Source organism: Mustela putorius, unplaced genomic scaffold, assembly GCF_011764305.1.
Source record: "Mustela putorius furo isolate JIRA1106 unplaced genomic scaffold, ASM1176430v1.1 tig00000145_pilon_pilon_pilon, whole genome shotgun sequence".
NCBI lineage: Eukaryota > Metazoa > Chordata > Mammalia > Carnivora > Mustelidae > Mustela > Mustela putorius.
Window position 1 is genome coordinate 37,861,622 of NW_025421294.1, and position 13,146 is coordinate 37,874,767.

The 13,146-nt window shown below is 39.7% G+C and overlaps 1 protein-coding gene across 7 annotated transcripts in view; it reads left to right on the forward strand.

The window, feature by feature from the left end:
• FBXW11 (F-box and WD repeat domain containing 11) overlaps positions 1 to 13,146 on the forward strand; it is a 121,191-nt gene that overhangs the window by 85,025 nt on the left and 23,020 nt on the right. For all 7 annotated transcript variants that reach the window (XM_004737608.3, XM_004737604.3, XM_045075610.1 and 4 more), the window contains 2 exons: positions 5,911 to 6,097; positions 7,012 to 7,102. In XM_004737608.3, the coding sequence (XP_004737665.1) occupies positions 5,911 to 6,097; positions 7,012 to 7,102 (278 nt within the window). The remainder of the gene's footprint in view (positions 1 to 5,910; positions 6,098 to 7,011; positions 7,103 to 13,146) is intronic.

The following is a 13,146-nucleotide window of genomic DNA, read 5'->3' on the forward strand; positions in this document are numbered from 1 at the left end:
GTTCAGTGGAAAAAGTGATAATTATGATATGCTTTTCTAAAAATCATGGTAAATGTTTAGTCTGCAATGTCAATTTCTGCAGGCTAAGTTTGTGGTTTGTGAGAACTGTTGTTAAAGGGAAAATTTATACCATTTGAAGTAGAGGCAGATTGTACTTCAAAGAGGATGATAAGCACTGGCGATCCTTTTGGTGAGGTATCTAAGCAATTAAGAATTCTGAAACACTTAGCTTCCTGGCCGTGGTTTATTCATTTGTCTTATCCCCAAGTAAGGGTGATAAACTGTTAGGGACTGTAAATGTGACAGACTAGATCAAAGGTCCTGGGAGATGAGGAAGGACCAGAGCATAGCTATGGCTTTTTAGGCTGGATACAGGGCCAAAGACCAGCATGACAGAGGGGAGAGAGCTTGGGTCTTGAATTTACACAGCCTCTAAGTTTGAATCCCAACCCCTGCACTTAATAGTTCTATGAACCCAGTTTTTGGAGCCTCGGTTTCTTTTATGTGTGGGAATAATAATAATAATAATAATACTTCATGGGATATTATGAAGATTAAAAACAATGTACATAATATGCCTGACATGTGGTGGGTATTCTGGGGATAGTAACTTTAAAAAGGGAAAAAAAAAAGTCTTGGAGAGGCAGGAAACACCTGCTTCTCCAGAGGTAATGATTCGTTGCCGGGAAGTTTTAATTATTCACCCACTAATTTCTGAATTGATTCATCCTGACATCATATAGGTAGGTGTTTACACCACTTTGTCGGTACAACTAAATATTGGGCTTTGTGACCTGAGTGTCATTTCACTTCAGTTCTGTCTGAATCTTTAGGTTTGTGTATTTCAAGTTAAAGACATCCATTGATGTTGCTATTGCTGTCAGCAGTTGCATTGTTTTTTCTTTCAAAAGGTTTCTGATTTCAGATTTTACAACTAGATCTGTGACTAGGAAGGGACAGCAGGAGTGGTTGGGGAAGGAAGTTTCTTTGCAGCTGCTCTTCAAACTGTGTCTCTGAAATAATGAAAGTTACTGTAATTGTATGATCTAAGCAGCTGTGTTAAAACTGGCTGTTGTCAAGGGCCTTGAACTGATGTTACACAGTTGAGTTTTATTTTGATACAGTGTTATTTACATATTGAGCTTTGAAATTTGTGCCTTTTAATTCTTTTAATTTATTATTGAAATTTTTCCAGACCTTCATCTGGTGCCTGTAATTAGCAACAGAAGCACTTTCGCAGCACTGTGTGTGCCCTATTCTGGCCTCATTTTCTGAAACCATAAGGTGTCCCCTTGTTGCCTTGGGAAGGGGGGTGGCGGTGAGAGATGGGGGAAGTCTTAGCAGGATAGAGCCAGGGAGAGCCAGATATTGGTACTTAAGAAATGCTTAGTTTTAACACCTCAAAGCACATTTTAGCCGGGGCAAATGGACCCCCTTACTCAGTAATTTCTTTGTCCTGAATTGAAATGAGAAGGTTACATGGTCTGCATGGCTCTGAGGACAGCTATTCTAAGGTGTTCAGATAGAGGTGGTGGGATTCCTCTACCCTCAACACATAAGGAATTGAGACTTAACACCAGCAGTGGGCTTGGTGCTTTGCTAGAGGAGGTGCACAGCATTTTCTCTGCAGCAAATAGTAAAGAAAGGCAACATTGCTTCGCTTTTTGATCAGTGATATCAGCTCAGGGGATTCAGGGATGAGGGAAGGAGAATAGAGACTGACATTTAGCAAGTACCAGTTCTGTTTCTGGCTCCTTAATAACCTTCTCCTGTTAACTTTCCCAGCGAAGACTAAGTAGTTCATAAAGTGAGCGTACTGAGAGCAGAGGTGAGTGTCAGAGGGTTATTGTGCAGATTATATCAGATCATCCACTGTAGCCATTGAATATCATTCTTGTTTTATGGAAGACAGATCCAAAAAGTAAAACTGATGTGCTTCAACCCAGGTTCCCAGGTTATCTGACTCTACAGCCAGTGTATTTACCAAGAGACTAGAAGATGCTGCGTCCTAGAATGATGTTATGAATTTCAAGTATTATCCAAGGAAAGTAAATCTCATAGATGTTATAGACACTGTACCGAATTGGAGTGATGGCATTTTGAAAGAAGAGGAAATATGTGTTAGAGATTTCCTTTTTTTTTTTTTTTTAAGATTTTATTTATTTATTTGATAGAGAGAGCAAATACAAGCAGGGGGAGTGGGAGAGGGAGAACCAGGCTTCGTGCTGAACATGGAGCCCAATGCAGGGCTCGATCCCAGGACTCTGAGATCATGATCTGAGCCGAGAGCAGACACTTAACTGAGCCACCCAGGCGCCCCAGGTTAGAGATTCCCTTAGGCAGAAACTCAGTAATAGTCTAATGGTGAGCCATTGAAAGGGGGAAAAAATCAAAGAGGACTAAAAAGGGTATCATGGCTATCAAGCAATAGTTCCCAACCCTTCAGAATTCTCTGGGGGCACTTAAAAACACAGATAGTCCTGGTCCTCACCATCTAAAGATTCTGTTTCAGTAGACCAGAAAAAAATGTCTAGGGAATCTGTTTTTGTTGCTTGTTGTTTTTGTTTATTTGTTTTGAAGATCATTTGCCCTAAGTGACTCAATTAAAACCATACAGGCTTCTGAGAACCAGCTTCTAGACCACCTAACCAGGTGAAAGATTTGGATGATGCTTTCCCAGTTCATAGGTGGTGGGGATGTTGCAGTCATTGAGGAAGTTGCATTGAAAAAGCAATGATCTGATGCATTCTTGTCTCCTATTCATTTCCTCTCTCAGAGAGCAGGGGACTCACTGGGGTAATTAGTTAGGGGTGTGTTTATGACTAATTAGGGGGATTTGGTTAATGATATGGAAATAAACCAGATCTTGAAAGGTGAACATGTTCTCATAGGACGTGTAGAAGATAGTCAGGTAGGTATCCAGAATTAGAAAAATTCAGAGAAGAGCTAAATCTATTAGCCCATGACTCGAAAAACTTAAAAAAAAAAAAAAAAAAAGGAACATAGAAGTCTGAGAGATTCTGAAATTTGAAATTCTTGTTAGTAATTTGTTAGTCCTAGCAGTGGAGAGCTACAAGTATGACTGTATGTGATTGTCCATGGATTTTCCTGATTTTAAAGGAAAAGATGGAAGGAAGGGGCACATGTTCATGGAGATACACAAAAAGGAAACCAAAGCTCCTGTAAATGAGCAGACCTAAAGATGTTGTGTGCCAGGATAGTGACAGGACCTGTAGTTGTGATTTTCAGAATTGTGGAGCATTGAGAAGAGGCAGAGCTCCTGAGTACAATTGTGCCCTTTACGTCTTGTACAAGTATGTTCTGTAGCCCTGCGTGATAGCACCCTGAGATGATTTTAAGAACTAGAGAAGTAGAGATGGGTGTGTTATTTGGGGGATATTGGCTGATAAATTTAATGTTACACTCTAGCAGACCTTTAACATAGATGATCAAAGTTAAATAATTTGCAGCTGAAAAGACTCTGTAGGGTTCTGTAAGCCTAGAAGGATGTATACAGAATATTAGGAGCCTGAGAGGATTTAGGGATTAAGACTTTTCTGCTGATAGGGATTTTATTATTTTTCCCTAATGAACCTGGGTTATATATGTTTAAAAAAAGGGACACAGAGCAGCTACTTGCAACTTGTAAACAAAAAATGTAATACCAACTTTATGGAGTAAGCACCAGCAAGAAAATACAAAGAGTAGCCACACCAAATTCACCTAACTTTGGGGTGGGGGAGGGGGGTAAGGTTATCAGATTAGTGAGTCAGAACAATGTTGTGAAACATTCATTGTTTCAATGAATGTTTTTCCAACATTCATTGAAATGTAGGGTCTTTATATGGGACAGAGTTTCTCCAAATATTCCAACAATGAATAGGGAGACTTTGGCTGGACAATAGTACATCCAGATGGTTACAGAACTAGTGACTCAGTATTGGTATGTGTGAGTATTTCATGAATGGACCCACAGAAGCCTGGATAGAAATCTCTAGAATCATGGGTGCTGTCCTTGGTTCTGATCCATTTAACATTTTTGCCAAGAACTTGGGATAAAGACTTAACTGCATTTGACCATCATGCAGATTTTTGGTGTGGAATACCCAGTCTTCTGGAGGATGGAATCAGAATTCTAGAGGCTGACATGGAAGGGTCAGATCAAGCTTCAAAGGTGAATTATAGCAAGGATGACTATAGATTCCTGCATGAGGCTGCCCTTAATCTCTCCATTAGAACGAGGTGGGGTGTTAAAATAGATATTGTTGGGGAACAGGCCTAGGAATTTATTTTAACTTATTGCCATCTTAGGAATCTACCGTGATAGGACTACTAGATAAAGGCAATGTAATTTTCGCACCAACTGTAATATAATGACATGTACAAGAAAAGATCGTGGTTTCATTGTAGTCTTCATGATCAGATCAGAGCTTGGGTATTAGCTCTAGACTAGAGCAGGGCTATTAGTTTATGAAAGGCTTGTAAACCACAGTCATCAGAATAAAGTGTCACTCTCAGAGTTGAAGACAACATTAGTTTGGAAAGCATTTTAATGCATCATCTCATTTTGATATTTTCAAAATAGAGATTATCCCCGTCTTATACAGATGGGAAAGTTGAAAGACTTACCTGTATCCTGCCAAGTTAGTGCTGCTATATGGCTTCTTTTTATCTTGAAAAAGAGAGCAAATATTAATCCTGTATGGTGTTTTGTTGTCTTTAAAATCTTTTCATAGAATTCTTTTATTTGATTCTTACTGGTTGTGTGAGAAAGGACAGTGGTTACTGGTGATTACCATTTTGTAGCAGTAAAAGACCAAGGGCCGGTTAGGTTATATTTCAGTATTTGTTTCATGTCAAAGAAGTGCTACTTGGGGAACCTAGACTTGAAATAGAAATTTTCTGCCTATATGTTTAGTGTTCCCACCACTGCAGTAGGCCTGGGCTTTATGTTTTGTAGCTACAGGGGACTTGCCTAGAACCACAGGCTGGGAGTTTGCAGGTGGCCACAGTGTTGACCATGGTGATTTCCTTACTAGATGGCAGTGTCAGGCGGACTCTTTATCTTGGTTGTCTTTGGGAGGACCCTTGTGAGGTGTGGGATAAGCCTCTTAAGGGTGAAGAATTTGTAGACATGTGTGGTTCTTGCTTTTGAGGATTTTACCTCCATAAGGAAATGAAGAAATGATTGACAAAAATACAACTAAGGAGACCTGACTTTAACTCTTAACTTTTCATCAGCTTTTTAAGCTGTGTCGGTGTTTCACTTTGTCTCCTTGGCTCCAAGGGAGTCACGTAGGTTGTGTATTAAAAGGGTGATTTGTTACAAGAGACGGTAAGTCAGAGAGAAAAGGAGCGAGATCAGAGTTGCAGTCTAGGCTTTACTACTCTATAGTTGTGAAACCTTGAGGACTTTACGTCTCTGCATTTCATCTGTAAAATTTGAGGAATTGCTGTCCTGTAGTGGTTTTGTAAGAGGGTTGTGTAAAAGAAAATGCAAGCAAGTCTTTTTTTCATAGTATCTGAAAAATAGGAAACCGTCCAGGATCGGTTTTTACAGTCAGGAACTGTTATGAGAGGCGCGCGCACACACACACACACACTTTTTAAAGTAAGTTCTGTGCCAGACATCGGAGTTGAACTCAGTGACCCTGAGATCAAGAGTTATGTGCACTACCCACCAAGCCAGCCAGGCGCCCTGCCCTCGATTGTTTTACCTTCAAAACTCAGAACTAAGAAGAAGCATATGTATTTATGTACTCATGCACTTGTATATCTGCAGAACTTTTGCTATTACTCAAGTATGTTACCTGGTTTAGGATTTCTTTATTCCTTGTCCCTTTACAGGAATGGTGACTGGCACATTTCCATCTCCCTTCCCATTCCTTCACTGACTTTTCTATTTTGTAGAGCAAGGCTTAGACCACATAGCAGAAAACATTCTTTCTTACCTGGACGCCAGGTCTCTGTGCGCAGCAGAGCTGGTATGTAAAGAATGGCAGCGAGTGATCTCTGAAGGAATGCTTTGGAAGAAGCTTATTGAACGAATGGTGCGCACTGACCCTCTATGGAAGGGGCTTTCAGAAAGAAGAGGGTGGTAAGTTCTTGGATTGCCTGTTTCCTTGGAAAAAGCTTCCTGGACATGGTTCAGCTGCCCAAATAAGTAGTTATACTTGCCAAATGTGTTGCCCCATTTTCAACAGGTGGGGAGAGGAGTGTTCTGGAGGGGTGGCGGGGGGTGGACGGGTGGGTGGGAGTTAAAGCTGTTAGAATAATTCCTTTTGCAATGCATATTTCCTTTACAAGTATTAACCGCTAGGAAGTAGTATATAGTTTGAATGAGTAATTTGGCTTTTCAAACCTATTTATTTATTTATTTATTTATTTTAAACCCGTGTATTTATGGTTTTCCTTTCACACTATTCTTAGGTGATGATACTATTAGCAAGAGATAGATAAGAAAAAAAAAATATGAGAAAGGCAAATAACGCTATTTGCTATTTGTCACTGCTTCTGATTAAAGATACAGGAGGCACAGTGGGCAGGAGTTTTCAGATAACCCATTAACTTATATATAGCTTTATAGCTTTGTACATCCATGTAACCTGGTCCAGTTAGCACAGAGAGTGTTACAGGTGGAAGTACAGGTCGCTATGTGAGTAAGGGTTAGGGCTGTGTATTCTTCAAGGGAGGAATTTTGATGTGTATCAAGTAAGGTTTTTCACAAAGTTACATTAGCATTTTTTATTAACTTAAAGAACGGAAGGCTATATTAATATGTGTTGGGTGTTCAGGAAATAAAAGGCCAGGATTATGATACGGAGCTGGAAATGAAAGTATGCTTGTGTCTAACGTGTGATTTTAACGGTCAGAAACCCTGCTTTTGAACTGTTAAAGTTCAGTGCAAGTCAAAAGTCTTGAAAGATACAGTATCTTTGTAAGCACCATGTTTAAATAAAATTCACCCTTTTATGTGCAAAAATGTAACATCTGTTTGTTTTTATTTGCCAGGGATCAGTACCTGTTTAAGAACAGACCTACAGATGGCCCTCCCAATTCATTTTATAGGTCATTATACCCAAAGATTATCCAGGATATAGAGGTAACTTAATGATTTATCTGTTTTATGGACTCTTTGTGTCTTGTTCTCAACTTTTTATGTTGCCTTAGAGTGTTTTTTGATCTAAAAACATGGAGCTAGTAATTTTTTTAAGTTGAACTCTTGAAGCAAATGTGTCATAATCGGTGTATAATCTGCAGCCATTCTTCAGAGTAGATAATACCTTTTAGTAAAAATGATCTCTCTTTCCTGAAACATGAATTACGCCTGTGAGGTTGTCAGTTAATTAAAACCTGAACCCAAAGTCAGCTTTTTATTCTAATTTGATAAATTTTCCAAAATCCAAGGCACGGTTTTTCAGGTCAGCACTTTTACATTCTTCAGCCATCTCAAGGGAACTGGAGAAGGCATAGTCTCGGCTTCCTCTGTAAATTTCCCATAACTTTTTTCATAAAAGTGACTCAAATATGATTCTAAGCAATAGTTAAGTGGGTTTTATAGAGCAAATTATGCTCCTGGATTTTGGATGTGAGTGTAACTTCACCAGACCAGTAAAACTCTGTAAACTTGATGAGAAACATTGGAGATGTTTGATATTATTCATGTGTTCTAATTAGTTCAGTTTTATTATTTAGCCCTTTTCCTTGAACCAGGAAAGACATGCACAGGCATTTCTCATTAACTCTTTCACATGTGTTCATGGCAGGTCTCAGTTACTTCACTATTTCCTCCTTGGTGAAAGGCTTAGCCTATGCTAGGCAGTGCTGTATCACCCATAAAGTTATACTCAGTTTCCCAAATGTGAAGTAATCCTCTCCTCCAGGTGATGGACATAAAAGTTATTGTGCCAAAATTCATTATTGGAGAAACATGCGCCTTTTGGGGAGTCCCCTTTTCCCCCTTTAAGACAGATGTGAACTGATGGAATCATTAGGTTAATGGTAAATCTCAGTGTGACTGGAATATCATATTTAAAACACAAACCCTTGTCTTGAGTATACAGCTCCCTAAAATGAACTGTAAAGTAATCTCTTAGGGAAAGCTAAATAATAGAAAACTTCTGCCTGACAAATCATAAAGTTTAGGAATTCATTGATCCATTGGCAGCTCAAAACTTAGAATAAATTGCTCCTATAGTGTAGGAGCTGAGACACAGTGTTAACTTGAATCTTACGTTGAGAGGGGTGTGTGTGTGTGTGTTTCAGGGGAGAGGGACTGTCTCTTACTCCAAGATAGTTGTTCTCAGATATTGCTTGTGCATATATATTAGAAACTATATTACTTTTTGCTTTTTTCCTCCAACTATTCTTTACAGAGTACCTCTAAATTTCCTTGAATAATTTTAGAAGTCCTTTGTTATGAGAAGGACGATGTTTAAAGTCAATATTAATAAATGAGAACTCTGGAAGAACTTTGATCAGGTTAAAGGTTTTGGTGACATAGGGTATTTTATTTAATCCTCATGAGTGCTGTTTTAATCGATAGTATGAACTCAGTATTCTGGAGCATGATAGTATGTGACACTACCTACCATAACCATTTCCTCAGGCTGAAATAATACTTTAAAGTTAGTGGAGGAGGCAGATGTGAGGGTAATGGAGCTGTGGGGGAAAACCCCATTTGATGCAAAACCTCTACATCATGGTGGTCTACCCGGTGATTCTTAAACTGTGGTTTGGGAAAACCCACTGGTTGGCCACAAGAGTCTCCTCCAGATTTTTGTGGGCTAGATCTCTTAGTGTAAGGGATAATGTTTTATACTTTGGTATATTCACTAATAGTAGTAATAATAAAAGATAATGTGTCACACATATTAGAGTGTTCACTTGTGCTAGATTCTTTGTGAAGCATTTTATAATATACTTTTTCATTTAACTCTGAAAGATACCTTGAAAGGTAGGCCATGGTCTTATTTAAATTTACGGAAACTGAGACACTCAACAAGTTTAAATAGCCTGCCCCAGATCACATAGCTAGTGAGTAACAGAGTCTGTGATCAACCTTATATTCTTTTGTACTTAGTACAACTTTCTGTATTATGGATTACTGGTACCTCATCAAAATAGAGATCTTTACCTCTGTTTCGGGAGTATGTTTTACTCTGTCTAGGGCAGATGCACATGTAGAGAGTTGTATCGGTGATCTGTGGATCAAACAAATGGAGACTCAGGGGCTTGGCTCTTGACCTTATGGCTGGTATGAAACTTTTAGGCAGAATATAATAATTACTGTACCCACTTTTGAGCCTTTGTAGTATACTATGAACTGGGTTGGGTGATTTACATAGATTATTGCATTTAATTCTTACAAGGTACATATTATCCCCATCTGTAATAAGGGGAAACTAAGACTAAGAGAAGAGATGGGAATTTAACTGAGACCTGTCTAGCTTTAGGCTTAGTGTTGTTGTTTATCATTTTCAAAGTTGGAAAATCCAAGAAGTGAAGGAGAAAGAGGTATGTTGTTGCATGCCTGTGGACTTTGCAAGGTGCTCTTCTCATCTTTCCCAATGGTGTGAGTACTTAACATCCTTGAAAAAAGGGTGCGAGTTAAGATAAGATTAATTGGCCTGTTTTAGTTCCAGTTATGGGAAAGGTAGTACTTTAAAGGGTTTTAAGCACAATGCCAAAAGATAAATTACAGCCTGAGTGCTAAGTGGATATTTGTGCCCCTCTTCCTAGTTGCCCATACACAGCTGCAGTCTCCTTGTGGTTCCCGTGGGCTTTGCAAAGCTGCCAGTTGACAAACCTTTTTCTTTCTTTTTCTTGCTGTGCTTTGACTGCTCTGTTTTATGTACTCGCTCCTCTCATCTGTCCATTCCCAGATTTGACTTTGATGAACAGATGACTTTCCTTTTCACTTTAACTTACTAGAAATTGGCTAATTTTTAAGAAAAAAGAAGAGAATCTAGCTCAGTGAGGCCAATCCCCATTATTCAGGAAATGAAGATGTGAAAGATGAAGTCTGGGGAGAATAAATAAGTATTCTTCGCTTTCTGCAAAGGCTCATCTTTCATGGGTGTTCTTGCCACACAGAGAGAAGAGAGGGTTTAGAGTACCTCTGAGGTGAGAAGGAATTCCTGGAAAACCTGAGGCACATTCCTAAAGGAAGCAGCCATGTTTCCTCTACTATCTAGAGTCTCAGTTCTTCTTCTTCCTGTTACTGGTGAGCTTACTATTAGGTACTTTGCTACAGTGATTTAATCTAACCCTCAAATTTTCAAAACAGATTCTTAGTCCAAAGCTCATGCTCTTTTCATTCTACCAGCCCTCCCCCACTCCCAGGCATCTTTCAGGAGTGAGATGGAAGTTACTATAATAGACTCCAGTCAGTCAGAATTCTATGTCTTGAATTTGGATTTTTTTCTGTTGCCATCTTAGAGTAGTGGCAAACTCTTTCATGGAATAGGTTTTTACCCTCTTTTTATTCACTGGATTCAAGTCTTTGAAGCACTCTCCTTGGAATAGACCACTGGTAAGATGATGTTGTGTTGTATCGCACCTTTTAATAAACCACATTTTATTCAGGGAAAGTGGGGAGCTTTTTTGTGGTTTGCAAACTTGATATTAATATTGTCCTGACCAGAAAATGCTGAGACTTGCCCACCCACCCAGTTGTGTTTAGGCTTCTAAAAATAATGTTATTCCTCCATACTCAGACATCTGTTTTCACTCTATTGCCAATTTAAATGCCGCTGTATACTCTGTGTATCATGGCTACTTTCCCAGTATTTTGAAAATTTGCACAGGGTAAGGGGATTTTACAAGTTCTCAAAAACACGAAATAGTCCTCTAACAGTAGCCGTAGCCCACGATGTCTAAGTGAAATGGCAGGTATCTGCATAATTAAAGAGGTGCACCTGTGTATGCCCTGTATCCCTGCCACTGGAGTTCATAGTTGAATTGCACTGAAAGGCTTAGCCTCTTCCTGGGAATGGTTAGGGAGGGCTCAGGGCTCGCAGCATTAAATATCAGCCTAGACCGAGACAGCCATTCCTGACATTTCGGTGAGAAGATTTTTTTGGTCACGGCCTACTCCTTTTGGTCCGTGTTCTCTGCAAACAAGGGAGAGCATCACTGATATCATTTGAGGCACTGTGATGAGCATTTACATGTGTAATCTTATTTGATCCTTACATCAGTTTTGAGGAAGTAGATGCTATTTTCCCATTTTTACAGAGGAGGAAACTGCAGCTCAGACTGTCCCAGCTCATTTGCCAAAGCTGCTAACTGACTTAGGTATTTTCTATACCACAGTGGGCTGCCTTCCATTTTTAAAGGCCCAGTATGTATGTATGTATTTTGAAAAGACCTGGCTTATAAGCATTCTAGTAAGAGTTGAGGTCATTAAATATGGTGGTAGTAGGTAGTATTTCGGGCAGGCTCAGCCAGCAGCAAGTGCCACTTTCTTTTGTGGGTGGCCTGGGGAATTGAGAAGAGTGAAGTCGGGCATTACGTGAGATTGGTGTGCAGCAGAACGATCACCTCCCTGAGCTGGTTTAGTGTCCCTTTCCTGGCATTTTTGAAACAAACTATGTGTTTGTGTTTGGGATTCAGGAACCTAATAATTTTTTTAACACAGCCCTAAGTGGGATCTTCCTAAAATGAACCATCAAGAATTATCTGGCAGCCCTTTTCTTTTAAAATTCAGAATTGTATTTTAGAAAATTAGTCTCTTTTCTGAAGTTGAGAAGCTAAGCCATTTCCTATTTCTTAACTTCCATTCAGCTTAGAACAAGAGCCTATTATCTAGCAGAGCTTTTGAGAGGTCCTAGCCTCTGCTGCTTGTTGGAGGGCCAGAGAACAAGGGTATGGCTCAGCCTTTCACATCAGGTGGTGGTCTCTTCCCAGACTCCCTGGGACTCTCAGGGAGTGTGTTTACCCCAGGCTGACCACTGCTTCAGCCCAGCTCATCTTCAGTCCTTTCTGCTGTATATTTAGGTTTTTAGGTCTAGTAAAAGACGGTAATCAAGTCACCCAGTTCTAGAAAACATTTCCAGGAGAGGGGGAAATTCTTTTTGTTATGGGGATTCCTCCACTTTCACTTTTTACATTAAATTATTTTTTTTCGGGGCGCCTGGGTGGCTCAGTGGGTTAAGCCGCTGCCTTCGGCTCAGGTCATGATCTCAGGGTCCTGGGATCGAGTCCCGTATCGGGCTCTCTGCTCAGCGGGGAGCCTGCTTCCTCCTCTCTCTATCTCTCTGCCTACTTGTGATCTCTCTCTGTCAAATAAATAAATAAAATCTTTAAAAAAAAAAAAAAAATTATTTTTTTTCTGTCTCCCATGTGATAGGATAGTCAGTATACTTTTCCTTTGCATTGAAACATATATAAGAGCTACTTCAGTAATATCTTAAAGCAATTGTTTTATAATTAAAAACAGCTACATGAATTTTAAAAATAACCTGATATGTATATGTAAGATATATTACAGAGTCAGCTTTGTAATACTTTGGGTTTATATGGAGTCATGCATTCTGCAGCAACTTTGAGCCCTTATAGGGTGTGGCCCAAACATCAGTAACCACGGCCAGGGGTCTCTGGCCACGAATAAGACTTAGAATACAACTGTCTCGTAAGTCACTGTTTTCCTGGTATGCTTAACTTGTGAGGTGGCTTAGGCAACTATCTAAAAATATGTTAGTTCTCTAAATGACTTTAAGCATTGAATTCAGTTTAAGGAAGTCCTTTTTTCTGGACCCCTTTTCAAAAAGTTGCTTATGCATAACTATCTGTTACCTATGTCGGTAGCGGTAGCAGAGATGGGGTGAATTAATTTTGGGGGGGTTTTGGAATGTGCTTTTATTTCTCACATTTTACAGACTTACTAGAAATGATGACGCTGCCTGAGAAGCTCTGTCTCGGTAGCAGATGGGCAGATGAGCATTCTCTCGCTCCTGGCGTCTCCATGGCCCCACCTTCATCCCGGTGGGTGTTGGAAATAATGTGGTCCTGCCCTCTCTCAGGGTTGTACATAGGAGCTCTTTGAGGGCAGGGACTAGATTTCCAGGCTCCTGTGTGTTAAGTACAAAAGCCACAGATGATGAAACATTTTCCTTTTTTGGCATATGTATATCACCACTGCCA